This window comes from Panthera onca, chromosome F1, assembly GCF_046562875.1.
Source record: "Panthera onca isolate mPanOnc1 chromosome F1, mPanOnc1 haplotype 2, whole genome shotgun sequence".
Taxonomy (NCBI): domain Eukaryota; kingdom Metazoa; phylum Chordata; class Mammalia; order Carnivora; family Felidae; genus Panthera; species Panthera onca.
In genome coordinates, this window is record NC_138355.1 from 65,569,203 (window position 1) to 65,596,179 (window position 26,977).

At 51.8% G+C, this 26,977-nt stretch overlaps 1 protein-coding gene across 4 annotated transcripts in view; it reads right to left on the bottom strand.

The window, feature by feature from the left end:
- The window catches only part of NOS1AP (nitric oxide synthase 1 adaptor protein), a 270,178-nt gene that overhangs the window by 175,268 nt on the left and 67,933 nt on the right, over window positions 1-26,977 (bottom strand). For 2 of the 4 annotated variants that reach the window (XM_078440544.2, XM_078440545.2), the window contains exon 2: window positions 18,053-18,124. The exons of the other annotated variants lie outside the window; for them this stretch is intronic. In XM_078440544.2, the coding sequence (XP_078296670.1) occupies window positions 18,053-18,124 (72 nt within the window). The remainder of the gene's footprint in view (window positions 1-18,052; window positions 18,125-26,977) is intronic. 4 annotated transcript variants of the gene reach the window in all.

Genomic DNA, 26,977 nt, shown 5'->3' on the forward strand with positions numbered 1-26,977 from the left:
TTTTTTTTAATACCTTTTATTATCACTTAACATTACAGCCTAAACATTTCTTCTTCCTAGAAATATTTGAACACAATTTTAGTGACTACATTATAATTCATTTATGGGTGGTCTGTAAATCAAATATTTTCTTACTGCTAGACATTCAGTTACATCCACTGTTTTACAGTGGACACATTTTTCATATTTTGGTTATGTTCTATTTTTTTAATCAAAATGTATTTTTTTTTTTCAGGAATAGAACTTGGTGATTCATCACTTACACAGGACACCCAGTGTTCATCCCATTCAGTGCCCTCCTTAATGCCCATCACGCCTTTAGCCCATCCCCCTACCGACCTGCCCTGTCAGCAACCCTCAGTTTGTTCTCTGTATTTAAGAGTCTCTTATGGTTTGTCTCCCTCTCCGTTTCTATCCTATTTTCGCTTCCCTTCCGTTATGTTCATCTGTTTTGGATCTTAAATTCCACGTATGAGTGAAGTCAAATGGTATTTGTCTTTCCCGGACTTATTGACTTATCTTCTTAGCATAATGCACCCTGGTTCCATCCACATTGTTGCAAATGGCAAGATTTTGTTCTTTTTGATTGCCGAGGAATATTCCGCTGTATACATATACCACATCGTCTTTATCCATTCATCAGTCAGTGAACATTTGGGCTCTTTCCATATTTTGGCTATTGTCGATAGTGCTGCTATAAACGTTGGGGTGCGTGTGTCCCTTCGAATCAGGATTTTTGTATCCTTTGGATAAATACCTAGTAGTGCAATTGCTGGGTCGTAGGGTTGTTCTATTTTTAGTTTTTTGAGGAACCTCCATACTGTTTTCCAGAGCGGCTGCACCTGTTTGCGTTCCCACCAGCGGTGCAAAAGAGATCCCCTTTCTCCACATCCTCGCCAACATCTGTTGTTGCCTGAGTTGTTCACGGATGTGGATGAATCTTAAACGTGTATGGCTAAGTGACAGAAGCCGGTATGCCAAAGCTGCCCACCGTGATTGTGACCCTGTGGCATTCTGGCAAAAGCAAAGCTAGAGAGACGGGCCCCGCAGTGGTTGCCAGGGAACTGCAAATATGGGGAGCTGAACAGGTAAAGCATAGGGGCTTATTTAGGGTGGGAAAATCACTCAGTGTGACCCTGCAATGGTAAATTCAGGACATCTAAGCGTTCATCAAAACCCCGGAGAACGTCACAGCACTGGAGTAACCCTTAATGCACTCAATTAGGACTAAAACCATGTGGCGGGCGCGGGGAGGGGGAGTCCCGGGCAGGAAGGCAAACGGGGACCCAAGAATCTAAATGTATCACGGACGTATGAAACGGCGTCACTTGAGGTGGGGAGTAAGGTGCTGACCTAGGTGACGCTGGAAAGGTGTGGGGTCTGTCACACCAAAGGCTGGAGGAGGCGTACGTCCACATTGCGTGAGAGTTGACCCAGTGCTTCCCCGCAGGTTCACGATTCTTAAACCACTGCACTGGAACTGGACGCGAAGGGAATGCATGGAGGGAGTTTTCTCACCGCTGGAAAAGGAAGTCCCAGTTAAGCAAAGGGAGAAGGCTAGCATGAGTCATGTGGGGAGCGATTAGACCCGGAGGCCCGGTAGGAATTTACGTCGAGCTTAACACAGATACAGGTGGTTATGCAGAGAAAGTGACGGAGCACGGTATGTGTGCACAAACTCTTGTACACCTGCCTGTGTTGCTCTGACAGCTGAGGGGCCTAGGAGCAAAGTTGCATCAGGAACACACATGCGCACCTGGGGCCCACATCTTGCTTTCCCGGCACCATTCTCCAATGAAACGAGTCAAGGCTCCATACAGACATGATGGATTCTAGAACCAGGTCAGGAAATCTACATAAGCCTAGAGCACCTTGTAGTGCGGGGGGAGGGGGGGGGAGCACTCAAAAAACCCTACAGTGATGGGGTTGTATCCAGGGGATATAGGAAAAAGGGGAAGAGTGCTCAATGGCAAAGCAGAGACAATGTGAGCAACAAACTAAAGTAAGTTATTACCCAGAGTGTGAAATAAGGACCAGCGAGTCCACATGGAAATAAACGCTTGAAGAAGTAAAGTGAGGGAGGACAGACAAATCCCCAGGCAGCATTCCATACAACTTGCTAGATACTCCGTCCTTAGGAACCTAACTCTTCACTCTGTAACTATGGACTACATGTGACTTTCTTCCAGAGAGGACAGTAAAGAAAGTGGGAAAGAGAAAGACTAACTTCCCAAACGCCACCTCGAGCCATGTAATCAAGGTTAACGTTAACCGCAATTAAGTCATAGGGACAGAATGGGCCTGTGACAGAATGTGCTGAGAAATGACCCTTCACTTCTGTTCTTCCCCAAACACCCTAGTTCACTCATGACACCAGACAAATCCCAACTGAGCGGCCTTTTTTTTTTTTTAAATGCATTTATTTGAGAGAGAGAGAGAGAACCCACACAACTATGAGAGGGGCAGAGAGAGAGGGGGGGAGAGAGAATCCCAAGAGGGCTCAGCACTGTCAGCACAGAGCCCGACACAGGGCCCCATCCCATGAACCATGAGATCATGATCCGAGCGGAAACCAAGAGTCAGATGCTTACCCAACTGAGCCCCCCATCCTATACAACACACCCAACAAGGAATCCTCAAAACTATCAAGGTCATCAACTACGAGGGAAGACTAAGAAACCGTCACAGCCAACAGGAGCCTAAGGAGACATGATGACTTAATATCATGTGCTATCTCAGATGGGATCCTGGAAAAGGGACATTAGGAAGAACTAAGGAATCGCCATCAAGTATGGACTTCAGTCAACAACAGATCGAACTTGGTTCATTCAGGTTTCCCAACGTGCTATGCCAATAAGAGGAGAAACTGGGTGGGGGTATACAGGAACTCCCTGTACTTTCTTTACAATAATTCTGTAAACATAACATCTTTAAATAAAAAGCTTACTAAAAGAAAAGAAAAAAGAAAAGACTCCCGTTGGGCAGGGATAAACTCTGCTCTGTGGGTTCACAGAAAAATAGCACTCCATTAACGGGTGGGGTAGTTCATGGCCTGGGTAGTGGACTCTCAACCCTCAGCGTCCATGCCAGCAAGGTGACTCAAATGGCTCCTGACTTCCCCTGGCTGGCCCTGAGCTGACAGAATGGGACTAAACACAGCCTTGATCTTCGAAAGCTCCGGAGAGGACTAGCACACCGAACACGGAGGGAACCCCTCCGGAGATGCTCGGTGTCACTCCCCCAGGCACGGAACCCCACACTGCCGGGACACGTGTGACCAACAAACGGTTGTCACTTGCTCTCACCAAGTCCCAATTCAATACGAACGACCGATTATAACACAAAGCAGGCTGAAATCCCTGAGGGGAGAGGGGGAGAGAGGGAGAGAGAGACAGACAGACAGATGGCGGCTGAGTTCAGCCACGGCTCAGAAATCGCAAGAATTTCCTAGCAAAGGTTTTCATCTGACGTGGGCCTTGAAGATGAAGACGATAGGCAGGCAGCAAAAGGAGAGAATTCCAGAGACAGGGAAGCACGTGACGGGGACACATCGGACACCACATTAGTTCGAAGACTAATTATTCTTAAGTCAGTTTGCCCACAGAACTGGACAGCAATGGGAAAGAAGTTTGGACAGGCACAGCTGGTCCCTGCCCGCCCGCTGAGAACTCTGGGTTTCACTCGCTGGCAATAGGGAGCCACTGAAGGCGTTTGAGCAGGGACATGACGGACCTCCGGCTGGTCCAGAAGCCACGTGCTGGGTGGACAGGACAAGCCCTCCAGCCCTGCCGGCATAGCCTCCTCCGTGAGGCCAGACGCACGCCAGCCACACGCACACAGCGGTCCTGCATGCACACTCAAGAGAAACTCCCTTCTCTTTGGGGACAGGACACTGGGTTCTGTTGCTTGTTTTTTTAATTACAGGGAGAGAGCACGCATGCGTGGGGGAGAGGGCCAGAGGGAGACAGACAGAATCTTAAGCAGGCTCCGTGCTCAGCACCGAGCCCAATGGGGGGGCTCGATCCCATGATCTGGGCCAAATTCAAGAGTGGGACGCACAACCGACAGAGCCACCCGGGCACCCCAGGGCACTGGATTCTTTAAAGGAGCAGCCTGAGTGCCCAGCCAGGCAATTAAATGCAGGGGTGTCTGGGAGTGGATTAAAGTGAAAATCATAAATCAATATGACATCTTTCAATAAACGACCCGGCTACCGACTCCCCACTGGCCCGTTGGCAGGGTGCAGTTGTGTAAAGGCAGCCAAACTCTTGCTCAAATTAATTGTCATGCCTGCTGAAGGAAGGAGAGGGATCTCTGTAGAAGAGAAAACCGGGGGCAGGGGCGCAAGAAGGCAGGTGCCGGGAGAAGAGCCAGGGCCCCGGGGCAGCAGGGGCAGCAGCGCGGAGAGGCGGAGGGGTGCCCGGCACCCCCTCGTGGCGGGTCTCATCCGGAAGCGGCCCCCGGCATCCTGCTGGTTCGCGTCCTGCGCTCCTTCAGAAATCCCGGTCAGGAGAATCCAACCTTTTATTCTGACCTCAAAGCCCGGTGCTTCAAAGATGGCCCAGCCCGGCTCCCCCACGTGGGACAGAATCTTGGGGTCCGAGCCTCACACCAGGCAGGCGGCCCGACCCCAAAGCAGGCCCGGTTTCGGCGCTGACGCCCGCACTGAGCCAGACTGGATTCCAATCCCTCACGACCTCAGCCCCTGAAGCCCCTTATTCGATAAGCTGCGGTCTCCACCACCTAGAGGAGACCGTGGTTGGAGGCTCCGAGCCTCTCTCCCCATCTCATCCTCACCACGACCTCCTCTTGGTGCTTCGGTGCATGAAGGAAGGAGGCAACAGAGACAGACCGACCTTTCTGCCCCCAAGCCCGAGACGGCGCCTACACCAACCGCATACGGGTTCTTGGCCTTTGCTCTTCCAAGCCAGCAGGTCCCCTGCTGTCCCCTCTCCCTCCGAGGGGCCTGACCCCAGTTAGCAGCTGTTTCCGAGGCTGTGCCAGTGGAGCCCGGCCGAGGACCGGGCAGGAACGGGTCGGTTTGGGAGCCCCACCTCGGCACACTGGCTCACCCGGCAGCTCCAGGAAGCACAGATGGGATGGGACCACTGTCAACGGGAAGGAGCAAACGCAGACCACTGCTGACCCGGTGCAGGGGAGAGCCCGGCAGGGAGGCCAAGGCTGCGCTCTGTGCGAACACGTGACGTCCAACCACAGCTGATCTCAAAAGGGCGTACTTGGTGGGGATGTAGGTCTATCCTAGAGAAGCAGCGGGGAGCCCAGCTTCTGGAGCCAGATTCCTGGCCAGTGAGTGAGTGTGTGACCTTGGGCACGTGACCGGGAGGGTCCGGGAAGACACCGCAGGCCAAGCGCGCAGAACGGCACCTGTCGCGTGACAACCGATGACGGCGACGTTCGACTCGCTGCCGTTGCTACAGTTGAACCAGGCTCTTAATGCCTGCGCGTCTAGGTCTGGGTGCCCGGGTCACCTAGAAGAAATCAAACCGTCCCCTCCCTGTTCTTTGCCGGATTTTCCAGGACGGGGCCTTCAGGTTCATCCCTCTGAAGAATGAAGAAGGCGCCGAGTCCGATTTTAAAATATTAACACATACCTTGAACTCTGCCAACTGCCTTCTCTTCCAGCATCTCCGGGGCCAGGGTAAACAAAGACCACTCTGCAGGAGAAAGCCAGGATTGTGCACTTCACCCACCTCAAGCCCCGTGGAGGTGACACCATTAAAAAAAAAAAAAAAAAAAAAAGAATGCCGCTGCTTCTCAGCAGGGTTAGCGGTTAAGGAAACTGCTAAGATCACACCAACGAGGGTGATTCCTACCAGTCAGCAGGGTTGAGTTCACTAAGGAGAAGCGATTCGTCACCCCCGCAGCCGACTGCCACGTGGAACTCTCCGGGGGAACAGCAGCTGCCCCATTATTTTTCACACTGTTGAAAAGCCAAAGGGCCGGCTGCCATACAGGACAGGCAGGCACAGCACGTTTTCCATCGAGATCCGGGGAGGGAAGCACCAGATTCAACCCGGGGTTGCGACACCAGGCGGGAGACCGCACCAGCGAGGGTCCGGGGCCGCCCGTCTCGCTGCCTTCTGGGTCCAACAACCGCCTGTCTGCACGTGCACGTGACAGTTTACAAAGCCTTTCGCGTGGGGTCTCTCTCTTTTTTTTTTTTTAATGTTTATTTTTGAGAGAGACACAGAAAGCAAGCAGGGGAAGGGCAGAGAGAAGGAGACACAGAATCCAAAACAGGCTCCAGGCTCTGAGCTGTCAGCACAGAGCCTGACGCGGGGCTCGAACCCACAAACCACGAGATCACGACCCGAGGTGAAGTCGGATGCTTAGCTGACTGAGCCGCCCAGGCACCCCTCATGTAGCACTTCATTTAACCTACACGAAGCAACTACTTCGTGTCCCCGTCACATCCCCAGCAGGGCTGGAAAGGAGACGCCCCCAACTACCGGATTATCGACCACAGGCCAGCCCGTGCTAAGGACCACACACCCATCAACTGCCTTTAATTCCTGCAGGGTTGCCCTGTTTTAAGAAGAGCTAGCAGCTGACAGACTTCCCCCTTGACTCTCAGGATGATGATCACAGTCCAAGCCCTCCAGGAGACAAATGCGTCGTGGTAAATGCAGAGACAGAGGTCTCCAGAGAGGGAGAGCCTCCAGAAGGGACGAAAAGTCCCCCTGTCTTGTAGAAGATAAGCAGAAGTTCAGCTGAGTCCTGATTGAGAAGGGGGTGCTGCTTCTCAGAGGGAAGAGCAGAGGTGGACCCCCGGACAGGCCACACGCAGGGCCCTCTGAGCAAGAGGACCACCGATGTGGCCTGAGCTTCCCAGCAGCACCCCGTGTGTCTTGCACGGAGTGGAGGCTCCAGCCTGCAGGTGAGGAATCATCGCCCAATGGTTTTAAGCAAGACAACTCTTGCAGACTGGCCTTTAGATAGAGGAGCTGGGCAGCCGTGTGGAGGACGGATAGGATGTGGTCCAGCCGCCGTGTGAACGGCTACTGCAGCCGTCCAAGCAGCAAGAGGACATGGTCCCCCCCAGGCAGGGACTCACGGGGAGACACGCGATTGAGAAACATTTCAGAGGCAAAGCTGGTAAGGGTGACGAATGTGGGGGCAGACGCAGAAAAGAGTCTATGACCCTGAGGTTTCTGGCTTCCGTTCCTGCACGGATAAGATGCCTGCCATGAGGTAAGAGAGCGCGAGGAGCGAAACGACCCCGGGGAGAGGGTTCCCAGCAAAGAGAAGAGACCACGAAAATGATGAGCTCCGTTTCTGACACAGTGAATTTAAGGAGCCTTTGGGACATCCAAATGGGGGGTGGGGGGGTGTCGCACAGGATGTGCGAGTCTCCAACTCTAAAAAAGTCGTTTCTAAAAATCAGACGACGGCTTTCTTGACATCTCACGCTGTACAACGTCTGGCCGTGTGCCCAGACTAGAGAAAGGCACAATCAGGGACACGGACGATGCCGCCTGGAGCGACACGCGGTAAAGCAGGGCCCGGCAGCACATTCTCGGAGGTTCTGAGCAGGATGTCTGAGCCGGGAGTGAGCAGGCTGCAGCCTCGTCTCGGTTCTGATACCACAACCATACCAGCCCTGTGACTCGGGACGAGTTAGTTAGCCTCTCTGGGCCTCAGTTTCCTCATCTATAAAATGAGATGACGATCGTACCTATGCCACACAGAGCTGTGGTAGGATCAAGTAACACTTGTGAAGGGCTTCGCATGGAACCTGGCACTGTGACAGCAAATGGTACAATCTATATTCAAATTTGGTTATTACTGGTAAGGACAACAATATCCAGGGGCGCCTGGGGGGCTCAGTCAGTTAGCATCTGACTTCGGCTCAGGTCATGATCTCGCAGTTCACGGGTTGGAGCCCCGCGTCACGCTCTCCGCTGTCAGCATGGAGCCCGCCTCGGATCCTCTGTCCCCATCTCTCTCTGCTGCTCCCCTTCTCACACATTCTCTCTCTCAAAAATAAACATTTAAAAAAAAATCACTATCATTAGTTTGAGCAAGTCACTTCTCTATCATCATTCTTACCTGCAAAGCAAGGGTAATGCCTGCTTTTTACAGGGTTACTAGAAACCAAAATTTGAGGACAATGGACGTGAACACTGACTTAACTATAAAGTACTCCCGTGTAACGGATCGGACCTCTCCACAGGGACAGGGGTTTCCCTCCCGGCGGCTCAGGTCCTCGGTTGCCGGTTCTGAGGTCTTGGTCTGGGGGTGTGCGTCACTCTCCTGGAGGACGCGGCTTTAGATCCAAAGAGGAAACAGCCACACACTAAAGCCTGTGTGGTGTGTGCAGTGCAGAAAAGATACCAGTCATTTAAAAGGAATCAAGTGTTTGACATACGCTACAATACGGATGGTCCTTGAAAACACCTTGCGCGGTGAAATACACCAGAGAGAGGAAGACACGTGTCGTAGGAGATTCTACTTAGGGGAGGAAGCCAAAATAGGCAAAATCATAGAGACAGAAGGCAGAATAGAGGTTACCAGGAGCTGAGGGGAAAGAGGCAGTGATGTTTAATGGGTACACAGCTCGCGTTGGGGTCGATGAAAAGGTTTAGGATACAGGTAGTGGTGATGGGTACAGAGTTTTGTGAACCTATTTAATGCCACTGAGTTGTACACTTACAAATGTAAGCATCATGGTAGGTAGATTTAAAAATCCACAGAAGCCATCAAGACAAGGAGCAGCTGGTCAGTTACACATGGGTCCCCAAAGGCTGGCTGCTGTGGCAGCGATGAACTTGGGCTCTTCATAGCCTCCTGGTGTGATGGATAAACATTGCTGGCTTTAGGTATTAAGTGGGCCGGTGCAAGAATCTGTCGACCTGGCTGGGCGGTATGCAAATGCTCCCGTGGAAACCCAATTACATTATTTCTTACTCTTGAGCATGCACGGCTGTAATAAAGACAGGTGTTTGGCTTTGGTAACAACGGATTCTTACTAACTCCTCTGCTGACGGATAACGCATTTGGCAGTTCCGCCCCAGTTTTAAAATCCTTCCCGAATCACTCGCTTCGGGAGCAGAATCACTCACTTCTTGTGCAGGGTGCGTTTTCGCTCTGGTACGGATTCAGGGGAAAGATAAATGCATTTTCTCACGTGTGGTCAGGCACCCAGGGATTCACTCGGTGAACCAGATTCTCACAAGGTATAATCTGCCTTCCCCGCGTGGGACTCTTGAGTCTCCAGCCACACTGACGACCTTCTCCCTTCTCGCAGCAAAACCCGCTCCTGCCCCCAGGGCCTTTGCACTACTTCTCTCCCTCTGTCTGGATATCTTTCTCCAGATATTCACAGAGTCCTCCCTCCCTTCCATATTCACACCTCTAGAGACTCCAAGGTCACCATAACCCAGAGGCCTTTTCCGGCGATCTGTATAGAATAGCACCCATCCTACCTCCTGACACCATCTATCCTGTTTTGTGCTTTATCTTCCCGCAGACAAGTCACATGTGACACGGTAGGGTAACCATCTCCTACCTCCATCTCAACCAGAGTACAAGCTCCAGGCAGACAAGCCCTTGGTCTTGTAGACTGCCGTATCCCCAGAGCCTAAAACAATATTGGCTCACAAAAGACGTTGATACCTTTTTCTTTTTTAAATGAGCGCAGAAAAAAAATGAAGTTATGCTATCAGCATGCTATTCTTCATATCGATGAGAATGCCTTGCCCCAGCATCCCTAAGAAAGCAATGATCCCTTTCTCGTTTGGCTGAGAAAGAGCCCTAGTAACCTCCCCGTCACACGCCATTCAAGCCACATCAAGTGTTTTCGGAAGTTTAATAAAGTCTGGCCCGCTTTGAAAGAAAAAAAGATTTTCACAAACAGCATTTGAATAAATGACACGTGGTACATCCGCACTATGGAATATTACTCAGTAACGAAAAGAAGTGAAGTGTTGCTACATGCCACAACATAAACGAACCTCGAAAACATCACACTAAGTGGGAGAAGCCAGACATCAAAGGCCATGTACTGAACGATGCCATTTACAGGAAATGTCCAGAACAGACAAATCCATAAAGACAGGAAATAGATTAGCGGCTGGGGGCCTCAAGGGAGAGACTGAGAAGTGGTGGCTAAGAAGTGGGATTTCTAAGAATGAGGTCCTGCCGTTTGTAACAACATGGATGGAACTGGAGGGTATTCTGCTAAGTGAAATAAGTCAGGCAGAGAAAGACAGAGATCATATGTTTTCACTCACATGTGGAATCTGAGAAACTTAACAGAAGACCATGGGGGAAAGGAAGGAAAAATGAGTTACAAAGAGAGAGGGAGGTAAACCATAAGAGATTCTTAAATACAGAGAACAAACTGAGCGTTGATGGGGGCGGGGGGAGAGGGGAGAATGGGTGATGGGCACTGAGGAGGGCACTTGTTGGGACGAGCACTGGGTGTCGTAGGTAAGCGATTGATCCCAGGAATCTACTCTCGACGCCAAGACTATACTGTATACCCCGTACGTTAGCTAACTTAACAATAAATTATTTAAACGAGAAAAAAGTGGGATTTCTTCTCGGGGTGATAAAAATGCTCTAAAATCGACTGTGGTAACGGCAGCAAAACACCAGAAATAGACTACAACCTGATGAATTATATACACTTTAAACGGGTGAATCGTAGGATATGTGATTAGGTCTCAACAAAGCAGCTACTGAAATGAGCGCTAACAAATCGTGCTTGTCACATCATTCAATACGTAGGGCCTAAAACTACACAGCAAGTACCCATACATCCACAGCCTGCACACATTTTTCAATTAAACACAACTTATACGCCCAGTAACTCCAGAGAAGAGTTTATTTCACTGAAATCCCGTCACTGCTCACAAGGCGACCAAGTGACCACCTCACCCAAGTTCTTCTAAGTCTGGGGTACGCAAACTCAGGGGTGATCCTCGGAATTTTGACAACCAGGAAAGCTCAGGTGCCAATGAGTCAGAAGAGATGCCGGCGCTAACCAGGACAAGTGCCAGTCCCATCGGCCACGAGCATCTCAACCAGCGCCCCAGGGACCTGCCTCCCGTCCCAGGCCCCACACACCGAACCCATTCTCTGCCACTTTCCTCCCTTCAAACCGCCGCACGGTCTTAATTCCAAACAGGGCACAGTACAGTCATGTGTCCCACGCCTTACGGGAATTCATCATAGACATATTGTGAACTTTTCTTTCTCCACGGTGCACGATGATGACGGAAGAACTATTTGGTGCCAACGTCAGCAGACAAACACAACTGCGGACCATAAATTAGCTGAAGGTGCTGGGGCAGAGGGGGGCCCTCCCACAGGCCGGAACAGGCTTACGTTACTTTACTAGGATCAAATGAAAACGGACATTTTTTTAAATTCTTACAGAGGACTCTCAGACCCTGGAGAACACACCCATAGATTCCAAGAGTGCCACAGAACCCCCTCTGAGAAACACTCACCTACAGACTAAGGGAAAAAAGTAACTGACACACAGAGCTGACGAGGTCTTTTCTAGCACTTACCAGGCGCCTGTGTGTGTCCGGCAGCCATCTTGTGCAGTCTTCTCACCCCACTGTCCCTCCCCAATACACACTAGAAAGGAGGGGAAGGAACTATTATTTACAGAGCACCACCCACATGAGGGCTTTGCTCAGTGCTCTGCATGCACACACGTAACCGTAACATCTATCTGCCAAGAAGACATCCCAATTTTACCGACGATTAAACAAAGGCCAATGGGGTAAGAACCTTGTGCAGTCGTTCAGGTAGCACACAGAAGGCGGGATCTGAGCAGACGGCGTCCTGGCCCCACGCAAGGGCACCTCAGTAAAGGGGTGGGATCTTTCCAATCCCTGCTACAAGCCTAACGCTCTGACCCCTTTGTGGTAGGCAGAGTAGGGACACCGCCACCCATGAGATCCCCCAACCTCGTCTCCAAAACCCATGACTAGGTTACCCTACACGGCAAAAGGGGATCTGCTGGGGCTCTGAGATGGGAGATAAACCTGGATCGTCAGGGCAGGGCAGGAAGGAGAGGCCTGTGTAAGGACAAGGGTCCTGACCAGGGAAAGGGAAGGCAGGGGGCCCAGAGCAGAGGGCAGAGTGCCGTGGCTGATGGCTCGGGAGATGGCAGGGGGTCCAGGCCCAGGAATCCAGGCAGCCTCTAAGCTGGACAAGCAAGCACACAGATGTGCTCCTGGAGCCTCAGGAAGGAGAGCGGTCCTGCCAATTCCTTGATTTCAGCCCCGTTTCAAATTTGTGACCCCCAAGCAAGATGATCACCTTGTGGCATTCTAAGCCTCTCCATTTGTAGTCACTGGTTACGGCAGCCACAGGAAATTAACAGGGCCAGGCTAGGGTGGCGAGTGCTAGTTTTGTGTGACCGGTGTTCTGAGGCGGACGGGCCAGCTCCCAGCCCGAGGAGGAAGACCATGAACAACAAAGGAGCAGATGCTGCTGCGGGAACCACGTTACCCGCAGAGGGTTGCACGCAGTGAGGACGTGACTGCTGGGACTTACCGGCCATGGGGAAGGAGACCCGGGCAAGGACAGGAGACCCTCACCACGGCAGACGCTGCTCCATAAAGCCCGCCAGCCCCCAGGACCCGGATGTTCTCTGGACGGCATTTCACTCATGTTCTCCCAAGGGGTTGGTTTTTTTTCTTTTCCCTTGAGAAAAAGTTCTGGAAGAGTCGGCAATCCCAGAAGGGAGCTGTGGGCGACTGGAGGACTTGGCCACTTCCTGGTCACCAGCCCATTCTGTTCAAGGCCGCATGACCACACCACCCCCGAGCAGCCACCCTTGAGAAATCAAGCCACGATTAAACCAAAAACTCTGGGGGCGCCTGAGTGGCTCACTCAGTTAAGTGTCCGACTTCGCCTCAGGTCACGATCTCACAGTTTGTGAGCTCGAGCCCGGCATCGGGCTCTGTGCTGACAGCTTGGAGCCTGGAGCCTGCTTTGGATTCTGTGTCTCCCTCTCTCTCTGCCTCTCCCCTGGTCATGCTCTGTCTCTCTCAAAAATAAACATTTAAAAGAAAAAAAAAAAAAAGCAAAAACAGAAAGCTCTGGTCCCCTGCTGAGCCACTGTGAAAGCTGTCTGCCATGTGGCCGGGACTTCATCCAGCCCACAGCCAGAGGGGCCTCAGCGGGAGACCAAGCATCTCTGAACGCATCTGGATACAAGCAGTACAAGTGACTTCAGGGCCAGGAGTCACAAGCGGATACACGGCTGTGGGGATCTGTCCCCTGGTGTTTTAACAGACAGACATTCGGTCTCTGGCCACAAAGACGGCTGTCTGTCCCCTCTCCAGCACCAAAGGCACAGCAAGATGCTTCTCCCCTTCCCCACCTGGGGCTTCCCTTCTAGAAGCTACTACACGTTCCAAAGGTGAGGAGGTAAGGCGACACCAGGTGCCACGCTGGAGCCCCGCCTGGCTCCCCACCCACCGGAGTCCAGAGCATTCCTCCTTCCCGGCCCCCCCCCCCCCCCATCTTGGCACAACCCCTCCTGGGTTTCCCTGCTTTATGCTCACGTGGTTATCATCTAAGATTAATTTTCTGAGTCACTCAACAAAAGTCTACTGAGCACAGGCTGTCATGCTGACAGATTGGAAAGTCACTCAAAAACCACAGAAGAGAGGTGCCCTAGAACACAGGAAGGAACAAAACGATCAGGTGGGGGAGGGCCGCCCCAAGGCAGCGAGGGCTGCACTGAAATCCGTGAAAAGACGTTGCCGGTTTTAAGGACCTGCACGAAGCAACCGAGGGTCTCTCGGTGTATTTACCTGCATTTAACTGCGTTTCCAAAATGCTTCAAAACTCAGGTATAAAGGTTACTGCCATCCACAACCCCAAGCCCAGTCGTCACAAGTACGGTATGAGGAACCCGCATGCCCTGGCATGGGGACAGTTCAGCCAGGAGGACTCTGTGACAGCAAGCAACCTAGCAGTCACCGGGAAGGCATGCTCTGCTTCCTGAGACCCCCCCCCCTGCCCCCCAAGACATCCCGTCCAGAAAAGGAAAGCCCATCTATTTAAAGGGCCAGCATCAAGAGAAGTTACGTGTGTTACTAAGGAGAAAAAAAAAAAAATCTTGAAACCCTCGCGTACCACTGGTGAGAGTTTTAAACGGTACAACCATTATGGAAGACAATACAAAACATTAAAAATAGAACCGCCATATAATTTAACAATCGCCCATCTGGGTAGAGACCCAAAATTATTCAAAGCAGGATCTCAGACATATCTGCACATCCGTGGTCACGGCAGCACTATTCACGAGAGCCAAGAGGGGGGAGAAACCCAAGCGTCCGTCAACAGATGACTGGATAAAGAAAATGTGTTCATTACACACATACAATTGAATACTACGCAGCCTTACAAAGGAGAGAAATCCCATCACGTGCCACAGCATACAGGAACCTCAGGGACGTTATGCTACAGGAACTAAGCCAGTCACGAAATGACAAATACAACAGGACTCCATTGATGACGTATCCAAGCAGCCGAAATCATAGAAACAGAGTATACAGGTGGTTGCCGGGGCGCCTGGGTGGCTCCGTTGGTTAAGCGTCCGACTTCAGCTCAACTCACGATCTCACGGTTCACGGGTTCAAGCCCCGCATCGGGCTCTGTGCTGACAGCTCGGAGCCTGGAACCTGCTTCGGATTCTGCGTCTCCCTCTCTCTCTGCCCCTCCCCCCCCCCCCACTCTGTCTCTCTCCCAAAAATAAACATTAAAAACAATTTTTTTAATAGTCACATTTAATGTTTTTTAACCATTGTTTTAAAAAATCTCGAAAGCACAGTACAAAAGAAAAAAGATGCCAAAAACACATGACATAAATTTTGAGAGAAAAGCTGTATGGCAAGACAAAGAAGAAGCAGAGAGAGGGAAGAACAAAACACAGGTCACATCAACAAAGTCCAAACACTCAGTGGGGAGCCGACACTCCAGTGTGGGACTGAGGAAGGGACGGGGTCCATACACCTGCTGCGGCCTCAGCTCTGAAGGTGCATCTGGCCCCCCTCAGGCCGGTCGCTTCTCTCTGATGCCCTATCCCCTGTCCCGTGCAGAGCTCCGGAGAGATCAGGGAGACTGTCAGGTCAAGGGCTTGGCAAGACACCCAGGTGTAAGACCCAGTCATCCTTCTATAACCTGAGGACCAGCACTCTGAGGACCAGCACTCTGCACCGGCCAAGCTGGGAGGCCTGCGTCTCTGGATCTGCCAGAGCAGCCAGCAACCCAAACCCCAGAGTCTGCTGCCCAGCGCTGGCCTGGCACCGTTCCACAGAGAAACAAAGTCAGGAACGGTCATTTACACAGAAACCCCATGCCTCAGTCCTTGACAACTGTAATTACAACCAAACAGCTTGTGAAAGGGAGAACAGAAAATAGCAGCCCGGACCTAGCCGTGAATTGGAGGTTTCGGGGTAAAACACACACCCAGAGCGCTTGCTGTCATGGCGGCCAGTCTAAACAAGCGACTGGCCAGCCAGACCAAGCCGCTTTCTGGCCAGTGTGTTTCTCCTTCTGATTTAATGAGCTGCTTGCTTATTAAGCGCTAGAAGCAGGTCACAGGGAAGGGACTTGCTGGCACAAGGCCACATGGGCTGACAAGTGACAAGGGCAGAGGAGACGGGCCACTCCAGCCCCCAACACATGGCCAGTCCTGCCGGATGCCCCGGGGCCTCCATAGCTTTGGGGTGATGCCTTCTGCAGAGGTACGCTCTGTTCCCTCCACAAAGTGGTGTCTCTGCCATGGACTCCCTCGCTAGGGAAGTTCCACGTCCTAAGCCTTGGTTCGCCAACTGGGCCGATCACCCAAAAGAACATTCAAGAGTAGGGTCACAGAGGCGGCAGCAGGAAGTTCCACGTCCTAAGCCTTGGTTCGCCAACTGGGCCGATCACCCAAAAGAACATTCAAGAGCAGGGTCACAGAGGCGGCAGCAGGAAGTTCCACGTCCTAAGCCTTGGTTCGCCAACTGGGCCGATCACCCAAAAGAACATTCAAGAGCAGGGTCACAGAGGCGGCAGCACCGTCCTGGGCGTGAGCCCCAGCTCCACCTACTGACAGCAGCTTGACCTAGAACTACCTCCCCCAAACTCTGTTTCCTCACCTACAAAATGCGATCGTATCCTCGCCTCACCTAGAGTAGTCGCGAATCATTATTTCTAGACTAAAAGGCCTAATGAAGCACCTCACGCATACTTTGTGCTGAGCGGTAACTATTTCCATTGACGGCTAATATTAACAGAGACAGGACTCTGACTACGATAAAGGTATTAACGACAACATAGTCCCCCATGTCTTAGTCCGACATGAAGAAAAGAGGCATTTTCGGTGAAACCCCAAGGACAGGCCAGCCCCAGGCTGCAATAACGCCAACCATAGCGAGAGCACAGGCCATCCCAGCACAGGGAACGCCTCCCCCAGACGCCCCCCAACCAAGGCTGCTGGGCTTTCTATCTGAACGGGAAGATGAAGAAAGTAGAGGTAAGACCTGGGAATATACTTAATGCCAAGCCTGAAGCCACAGGGATGAAGAATCTCACGGTCTCTCGAGAGCGAGGGGAGAACTACACACAGGTCACATGCCCACCATCTCCTAGACCCCAGGATTCCTCAGGACCCCTCTCTCTCTGAGCTTTAATCTAAAAAAAAATGAGGGTTACAGGACCCCCCCTCCACAGCTTGCTGTGGACATCAAATGAACCCACATGAAGGTGCTTTGAAGCAACTCATTCCCACAACCATGAAAAACAGCATTGTTTTTTTGATAGTTTCAACAAATACAACTTAATAAAAAATGCTGAAGAATTGGGAAGATCAAGGCAGTGAAAAAGTGGTTTGTTGTTGTTTTTTTTAACGTTTTATTTGAGAGAGAGCATGCACCAGCAGGGGAGGGGCAGAGAGAGAGAAAGAATCGCAAGCAGGTTCTGTTCTGGAAGCTCAATGCGGGGCTCAAACTCACGAACCGTGAGATCATGACCTGAGCCGAAACCAAGAGCCAGACGCTTAACCGACTGAGCCACCCAGGCGCCCTGAAAAAGTTATTTTAATAGGCTAACGAACTGCTCAGATAAACAGGGACAAACATGCTAATTTTCATCCCAAATCTGCTGTCCCCGACCTGAGGTTTCTGCAGGGGAGAGGAATTGGCTGGAAGTAAAATTGGTGAACAGCCAACTGGAGCTCCCAACATCTGCTACATGTTTTCCATTTAGGTGGTAGAGTCTTCTGCAAACAAACAGCCCAAAACAGGCTGCATCCTGGATGACCAATCCAGCCACCTCCGACACCCATTCTCTCCAAAAAGTTATGCAATGCCATTTGACCAATCGCTAACCTACCTTCGAAATGTACAAAATTTCAAGTAGCTCCTATGTCAATGAAGAGCACACAGACAAATTCCTTCACGGTGATCAGAAAGCAGCTTCGTTTTTGTTCAGTCTCTGCTCTGTGTACCCGAGTCGGAAAGCAACGGGCTGGAATGTTTTCCAGACGCTGCTAGAAGGTGCCCGAAATGCCACAAGAGAACGCACACACACCCTTTCGGGGCCCAAAGCAACTGATCAAGGAAATTATGCTGAAATCCCACGTTTGTTCTTAAAAATTCAAGTCAACCTTCTTACATACCACAATAAATTGCTTTACTTTTTTAGTGTTTTTGAGTCAATTAACAGCTAATTATCAGACATTTCCCCTAAAATCCGAATTAAAAAGATACGTCAGCATTCTCTCTCACTCCCCAGCGGACCCCACACACCCTCAAGGGCACCTGCATCTCCGTTTCAGGAGCAGCGGGGCAGCGGAAGAGTGGGGGGGATAGTGTCCCTCCAGCCACCACATCAATTTAATCCTTGGCCTTTAATCCAGATGAACCACCCGACTCAGAACAGCTTCCCTGGAGAGTGGGTCTGCGGTTTGCGGTGGGCGCAGCCTCCCACCTTGGTACCCCCAGCACATCTAAAAGGGCACCAGCTAAGATGCTCGAGTTGACCCCACCCAGCCCCACCTCCGGCCACTCACCCGTATCCGGCGCATGGCCGCCACGATCTCCACTCTGCTATTGGGCCTCGGCACATCCAGGCTTCCGACGTACTGCGGGGAGGAAGCAAGCACTCATTGAGAAGAGGGACGGCAAGGGACCCTGGTCACAGAATGTTAGCGGAGGGAAGGAGATCCAGTTAAGCTCCCTATTTTGTGGAGGAGGAAACCGAGAGCCAAAGGGGTGTCTCGTTCGGGGCCTACTTCTAACTTTATAAAAATCAACGCAAGAAACCACTGCTTCCTTTTTCATCCTGCTCCTCATCAGAAATGAGGCCGAGCATGGTGTTCAAGCAGGTTCCTGAATCAGAAAGACTTGGGTGGGATGAATCTCCCACTGCTATCTTTGGGGGGAGGCGCTTGGCCTTTGTCTCAATTTCCTCACCTGTAAAATGGGATTCCAGTAAAGATCAAATGCGAGGAGGTATAAAATGTCTTACACAGATATGCTTTGCTTATATTAAAGCAGACCCCCCCTTCAAAAAAAAAAAAAGGAATATGTGCTTTTTTCAATTAATGGCACTTCATTGAGTTAGCTCTCGATGTTATAGGGACCTCACACACTTGATTAAGTTCCTAACTGGAGGACAGGAACACGCTAATTATGTTTTATTTAAAATTTGAATCTTCTAAAAAAGAAAAAAGAAAACTTAATCTTCTGAAACGTTTCAAAACACAAAATGACATCCAGGTTAATGTTTAATACATGGATACTTCCTCACGGTATACTATTCTAATAATGTAGAAATATGCTGAGCAAAATAACCTCCCCCCAGCCCGTTGATAGTCTGACATACTCTTTTTGTATGCTGATGGGCACATGTATTCGTAGACACAAAGGAATTTATTTTACGTAAAAAGGTTCGCTCTTCGCACTGTCTTACAACGTGATTTCTTTTTAACTTTTTTTTAACTTTATTTTTATTTATTTTGGGGGGGGGGGCAAGCAGAAGAGGGGCAGAGAGAGAGGAAGATGATCCCAAGCAGGCTCCGCGCTATCGGCACAGAGCCTGACGCGGGGCTCGAACTCACAAACCGTAAGATCGTGACCTGAGCCAAAGTCAAGAGTCGGACACTTAACCAACCGAGCCACCCAGGCGCCCCTACTTTTTAACATTAGACACAACTTGGACGTTTTTCTCTGCCAATGCGTACAAGTCAGTCACGTTACGTGTGGTGGCCACCAACCCTACATATGTCACTATTAACAACACTGCTTCCATTACGTCCTCATCTATATACCTCCGAGCTCATCCAGAGCTCTGTAGGCGGGGCTTCTACAAGCAGGACTACTGGACCAAAAGTACAGTAAGATCTTGAGATCATTCCTAAGTAGGATGAAACAAGAAAAGCGGGGGGACGTTTTTAAACACATGTATTGGTTCCTTCACATACACCATCCCATTCCATACTGATATTGGGGTACGCCTTTCCTTTTTTCATTCAAGTTATATAAAATAGCCTGGGGGATATCCTAGAAATCAACAGCTTCTAAATAACTTAAAAGTCTGCCTGGGCAAAAATGGCATTAAAAGAAGAGGGTAGTCATCCCTGTAAGAAATGCGTTTCCTGTGGTTATAGAGGAATAGAAGGTTCTTTCTGAAATTTAGAGTGAAGGCTAACCCCCGGAAGCAAGGTTCCAAGAGCTTAAAACTGCCAAAGGTTTCCCCTAGGATTGATCCAGTTTGTGCTAATCCCCTGAGGAGCACAGTCCCAGCAGCCAGTGGTGAGTTGTGAGCCCATTGCATTGTGGGCCCAAGGCGGACAGCCCCACGACGGCAGGCGGGAAGCCATGTACCTGTTGATAAAGCGTCTGGCAACCCACTTAGGTGAATGAAGCCCCCTAGATCTAAGAGTGTGGTCAGATTTAAATATGGATGGCACTTCTCCCTGCTCCGAGCGCTGCTGGGACCCCACAGCATCAGGCAACGTGTCCGTGACCTCCACGGCCCAGAGCGGCAGCCCGGGCTTGTGACCACCCATCTTCGCAGAGCCCCCAGCCAGGGGCAGTTTCCCCCTCCCTGTCCCAGACCCTGCGAGCCCGAGGGTTCCTTCCCTGAACTCCGAGCAGTCAGACCTCCAGGGGCTCGTGTTCCCTCAGCCGTCACGTGAGAGCCAGGACCTCGAGACCGAGCAAGGCCGCTCGTTACAGGTGAGCCCGGGGACCCGGCCCGTCTTCCCACGCTGATCCCTGCCACGCCAGGAGATCCACACCTGCGCGTGAACACGAATGCCCAGAGGGGACCGGTCCCCCCTTGCCTCCTTCGCTCCATCAGCCACCAGCCGTGCACACACCACACACCTTCACACACGTACGGGGCACGCATGCTCACACCCACGTGGTCATCGCACATACTAGCCTCCGACACTCAATTCACACCACGCACGCACTCACTGGTCTGCCTTCCTTCCCGGTCCCACGAAGTCACAAATCCACCCTCCTGACAATCTGTCCGGAGGAGGGAACCTACGAGAGGTGTAGCTCAGGGTCAAATTCCCCACGACAGATGTCCCTTAGGGTCAAAGAGATGAAAAGGTCACGCGAGGTAGGGTTCAAGTCCACATCTAGGCAACACCTAGATATTCACACCAAGAACGTGAGGCAAAAAGCGGAACCGCGACGCCAAGGAAGCCGGAGAGCGGTCAGGTCAGAAAGCCCATTCCTCGGGGCAAAACCCGACGGCCAAGCGAATACGATGTCCCAGGCTGGCCTCGCAACAACCCGTCTCAGGCATGAGCATCACCCCCCTCCCCAACGAACTTCAGTCCATCTGAGTATCTTGAGATGGAGAAAGTGTAAGACACGGTCTGAGACCAGTCCCTCCCCCCCCCCTGCCCCCGCTGGAGGCGGGTCCTTACATCCGCTCAACTTGCGCTCAACTGCGGTCAAGGTGGCCCGCATATCCGTGTAAACGGAAGAGAGGCTTCCCACTCACCTTCGGGAAGTCGGCTCCCAGGCCTGAACCTCATGCACCTGCTGAGCTAACAACCTTTGAAGATCCTTGCTTCCGTCACCTCCTGCAGGGATCAGGCAGAAGTCTATTCCCTGCCTTCAGTCAAAGGCTGACGCACAGTGACGGGCTCTCGGTCAGAAAGGGCATCCCCTTTATCTGCCTCTCCTGCAGGAGTCTGGGTGCCACAGGCTCGTTTCCAGAAGGGAAACGTGCCCCAAACACCATGCTCACCTCAGCTTCTTCATCTTGACGAACAGCCTCCAGAACGTCTACCAGTCGTTCAAGCCTGAGATCTGGGAGTCATCCCCGAACGAGCTTCTCCCTTGGCCACCACAGCCAGTCGGCACGGCCTACCAGGACCTGCCGGGTCCCTCTCCTCCCACACTCACCACCTCATCCCCCAAAACCCTTCCCTCCATCTACACAATGTCTCCTCACGGGTTTCTCCGCTGTCCCCAGGGCCCCTCCAAACCACTCCCCACAAGGCCATCACAGTGCTCTCAGATGCAAACTAGACCGTATTCCTCCCTTAAGACCCTCGGGTGCGCTGCCAACTCTGAAGGTGACCGTCAGAGCCCTCGGTGGGGCTTACACTGCCCATGGGCCCGCACGGCACAGCTCCCTCTCACACCACAGGCCTCTCCATCGTTGGGAAAGGCCCACAACACATCCTACACCCAAGAGCTTCTACACGTGGGCCTTCCCTGGGCACCGATCTACCCTCCCTCTCCAGCCCTCCAACATCCACGGGCCCTGCAGACCTCTGCTCACCTCTACTTCCCTCTGCTGACCGCCAGGGAAGGCGGCCCCCTCCGGAACACTCCCGCGATCCCCCCCCCCAGTTCTCTTGCAGAACATCGACACGCGGCTCCATAAGGGACGCCCCCCTCACGGGTTAACCGAGCCTACCTGGCTGGAACCCTCCAAGAATGAGCATATTCGCACCCGTCCCGTGCACTCCCCACGGACAATCACCACACTGAGGAGGGACGGGAGAGGCCTGAGCCCTGGATCCTGACCCGTGTTCCGACATCACAGGCATCAGCCATCCCACCCTGGACGGTCCCTGTGGTGATTCTATCGAGTTACCTATTTTGTGAGGGTACCTGAACTGGACCTAAGCCAGATGCTCTCAGAGTAGCACATGCAATTCCTGGCTTGCCAAGAGATGAAGTACGTGGGGTGCCCGGTGGGCTCAGCCGGCTAGGCATCCGACTCTTGATCTCTGCTCAGGTCACGATCTTGCGGTTTGTGGGTTCAAGCCCCGCGTCAGGCTCTGCACTGACAGCGTGGAGCCTGCTTGGGATTCTCTCTCTCCCTTTCCCTCTGCTCCTCCCCCACTCCCCCTTCCCTCAAAATAAATAAATAAAACTTTAAAAAAAAAACAGATGCCAAATAGAAAAGTTTAAAAAAAAAAAGGAAGATGAAGTACATCCCACCTTTGCATTGGTAGATGTTTAGTCACCTGGCATTCTGCTGGACTTCTGCCCGCCTTCCAGAAATCCCTGCGGTGAGGCATCTCCTAGGGCTCCTATTCAGAAGAACACCTACCACAGAGCTTAAGGGGAGAATAACGGCGTTTTAAAATACCCAGGCCTACTGCTTTTTCATTAGCACAAGAAAAAAAAAAACTAGAAGGAAGATTCAAATTGCAGTGGTACTCAAGATACAAATGACCTGTGTCCAATTTATCTGCGGCCTCATCTTCCAGATAAGGAGGAGTTAGCTGCAAATGAGGTTAATCAGACGGACTTCAGGTATTTTTTTCTTTTGAAGCTTCTGGACAACCTCAGCGTCGTGCTAGATTAATACCTCATGAAATTACTTTCATTTTCTTGCTTCCGCTTCCCAGAGATGAACTCCTGGAGACACTGATAAACTGCACCGTAGCCATGTCTCCCGGTGATGTGCATGAATCACAAGGCTAAAAGGCAGCAAGACTTAACAGTCACCCATGGAACTTGCTAGACTTTCTGCCATCACGTTCCTCAGGAACTCCCTTTATTTACAAGGTTTCCGTCAACTGTTTCCAGAGACCAACCCCCCCACCCCAAAAAAAAAAAGGAGAAAGACAGAAAGATAGATAGATAGATAGATAGATAGATAGATAGATAGATAGATATAGGAGTCAAAAATATTTATAAAAATAAAACGTATCAGATGATTCTGCTTCTGATAATGTTGGAGGAACTATATCACCAGACTAGGCCTCCAACAAGCAATAAATAGGAAGTCTGGAAAAGATTATTTAAAAAAAACAACTTTGCAGAGAATGTACAAAGAGTGAACCGTAATATAAACCGGGACATTAGTTAATAATAACGAATCAATATTGACTCAGTCATAACAAACGCACCACCCGATGCAAGGTGCTAACAGGGGAAGCTATGTGCGTATGGGGACGGCCGGGGGTGGGGGGTGGGGAACAGTAGGGGTATATGGCAATTCTGTCCTTGCCACCCAATTTTTCTGTCACCCTAAAACATCGAGTCTGTTGGTTGAAATAATAAAAATAACTTTGAAGGCACTGGACAAGAACAGGCAGGGCTTAGCAGGGAATCGTCCCTGAAAGAAGGCCACTGCCCTCAGTGACGCTTGGTTTGTGCTGTCTCCCACCCAGTGGTACAAAGTGCAAACACGGGGCCAGGGAGCCGGAGGTCAGGCCCAGAGACCCAGTCAGACAGCCTGGGGGGTCCGGACACCAGAGCTGCAATAGCCTGAGGAACCGGACGGTGGGGGGCAGAAACCCCCAGCAGAAGGGGGTCGTAGAGGGGGCTCCCAAATCGTGTCAACCCCACCCAGGCCCGTAGACGACTTCCAAACTATACATTTGCGAAGCAGATTCCAAGGAGCCCAGGAGAAGGGGGCAGGGGCCCACCCCAGGAGCGGCAGATTGAGGATTTAAGACCAGCCACGTTAACCATCATGAAGAACAAAATTCAACACCCTTCAGAAGAGAATAGCAGAATGCTGTGTCACAGGGCCGTTAAAACCCTACTGACTGACCAGTGCAGGCAAGGCCATGGGCAAAGGCCACAGGGCCACGTTTTCCCGGGGCAAAAGGACAAGGGCCCCCATAAAGGGGCACCATGTAAAGGTCCCTAGACTCTGCCTTCCCGGCGCTCCTCTTCTCTCTGAAGACCACTCGGACAGCCCCAGCCCACAGCAAAGACCATGTGGGATTCGGGAGGAAGCCCCTCCTGTCCCAGAAAAGGACAAAGGACCCGCGTAAGGCGGGTCCGAACCCCCCTGCCTACATCTGTACGAACTCACTCCTTCTGGGTCCAAACCCAGCCTGGCTTCTGTTCTGCCACCCTGCCCACCCCTTCTCGTATCCCCCACCAGTCTCCTGGCCACACTGTGTCCTCTCCCCAAACACACGCGCACGAGCAGTGCGACATCCTGCTGGAATCCAGCAATCCCCAGTGGGGGGCCCATCTCAACTAGTCCCTTAACCAATCCTGCCCCGATTACCTTCTAAAAACTCAGAGTCGTAGAGGCAGAGGGTGTCAAATCCAAAAGGGACCTTAGGAGTCACATCCTAGGAGGACGTGACCAAACAGCAGTCAGAGAGGCCGGGTATCCTGCCAACGCCTCCTACACGACCACCATCACGACCCGCCTACGTTGTCCTTTTTCCCATCACCCTCTGGTTTCCGTCCCAGCACTTCCCATGGTCTGCAGGTGTGAGGTGTGCCTCCTTCACGGGGTCCCCCTCTGCCTTCCCCGGGACCTTGCCCTCCCAGCGTCCGCGTCCCCAGCCCTTGGAAGAGGGCCTGGGAGACAAAGGCCCGAGCATCTGCGGAATGAATGAGGGGGCCACCTGTCCGAGACCCAGTGTATGGCAGCAATGGGGCCAAGAAGCCCACTCTCCCGCCACCGCTCCAACGGGAAAGGTTCTCCCAAGCCTCAGAAACTGCCCTTGGTGCACAGCTGAGCGTCCTGCTGAGCGGGATTATGAATGTGACCTGGGTGAAAGTTCTCGCCTCATTTAGCATCGAACAAAGCAGCATTAACTGCAGGCAGCAGCGGCCCCAGATTCCAGGGCACACACTCAGCCAATGACCTTCCCCCCCACCCCCCCAGATGCTCTGGGGGAGGGGAAGGAAAGCGTGGCCTCGGGGCGGCACACTCCCCCTTTCTGAGGCCGGTTCTGCGTTCTCTGTGTTCTCCAGGTGCCGAGGTGTGCGGGCGGGGGCAGGGGGGACTTAGAAGGACCCGTATGGACATTTAGCAGCTCAGGGCAGGTTACCCGCACCCCTCCTCGCCCTATACACTCACACCACCAGAAAAGCTTCCAAGATGCTTGAAATGCAGCTGCATTTATTTGTAGTCTAAGAGGAAAGAGGCATTTATATTTCTTCCCCTCTCTCCCAGCCCATCCAAAAAAGGAAGTACTATTTGAGGGCCATCTGATGGGACTGTGTCACTATTGATCAGGGGCTCAGCGGGGGCCGATGAATGTGCCGGAGATCACAGCAGAATCCTTCCTGCTCAACATGAAGGGGCTGGGTGCAAAAGAATTGTGGTGAGTCGTCTTTATGCTAATGCCATGCGACTCTCTACAAGGGACAGAGGGTAGGACTGAACCATCCAGCACACCCGCCCGTGGAGAACATGGGTTCTGTGGGTTCTTTTAGTCCATTAGCAAAAGCTCAGATGGGTTGGCCTGATTATTTCTCTTTATTAGGAGGATCTGAGAGATCTAGCAAAGGGGAGAGAAAAAGCAGGAAGGCAGAAAAAAAAAAAAAAAAAAAAAAAAACCGTTCTGGTCTTTCAACTATCAGTTCCCGAATGAAAGCCTGAGCTCTGGCTCGCATCACAGAGGCAGGCGTGTGGGAGAGGCCAGGGAGGCACTTTCTGCCCTGCCCATCTGGCAGGCTTACTTGCCCAGTGGGTTACTTCTCCCCTGGGTGGGGGCGGACAAGGGGAAACAGGCAGAGAGAAAAACACTGACCAAGGCTACGCGGTACTTAAGTCGTCACCCGTACATCAACCAGGTAAACCAGTGCTGGAGAGATGGACAAAGAACACCACGAAATCAGAGGGAAGGCAGACCGCCATGACCGAGCGTCAGGTGGCCATAGAGGTCATTTGATCCAAATCTTCATTTTACAGAGGGCAAAACGGAGGCTCAGAGAGAATCGAATCACAGCGGCGGGATCAGAACCAAAGTGGGTCTTCCCTACCCCACACCGCCAGCCTGATGCAGCAGCGATGGGGGCGAACCCGGGCCGATGCCCCACTCAGGGCTGCTTCACTACATTAACCTTGGATGGAGGTGGATGAGAGGGCCTGTGCACTAGCACCTGAATGGTCGTCAGCTCAAAAACAAACCAGTCGACAGAGGCAGGGCACCAAGATCTGCAGTAAAAGGACAAGGGCTCACTCGCCCTTGTTCATCAAAAGATTTAGGGGATGGAACTGTAGAAAAAGAGAAGGACCCCCCCCCGCCCCCCAGGGGTCCCCTAATTCTTCACATCAAGAACAAAGGCATTTGCCTTGGGGCAGCAACATTCTCTACAGCCGAACTCTAAGTACTTAACCTCTCCAAGCCTCAGTTTCCTCCTTGGAATACAGCTAGTATCTGGACTGCCTCAAGGTCGGGGTTGTCCTAGAATCCAAATTAGATAATGCAGATAAAAGTTCCAGAGCTTCTAAAATACCACATAATCATGAAGAGGATATTCCCTGTATCATTATGTTCCGGCTTTATGGGCCAACAAGACCTTGAGGATACAGAATTTGTAGCTTTACAATAATCGCCTCTTGGATTCTCACAGACTAATGAACGGACAAAGCAAGGTGATCCAAAATGCCATGGGGTCAGTGGAAGGCGGAGTCGAGAATTCAGTCCAATGGTCAAGCAGGAGTGAGGAGGGAAGGGGTGAACCCTGGAGCAGAGAGGGTGCCCGGGCAGCAAGGACCAGCCCACACCAGTAATGGCCATCAC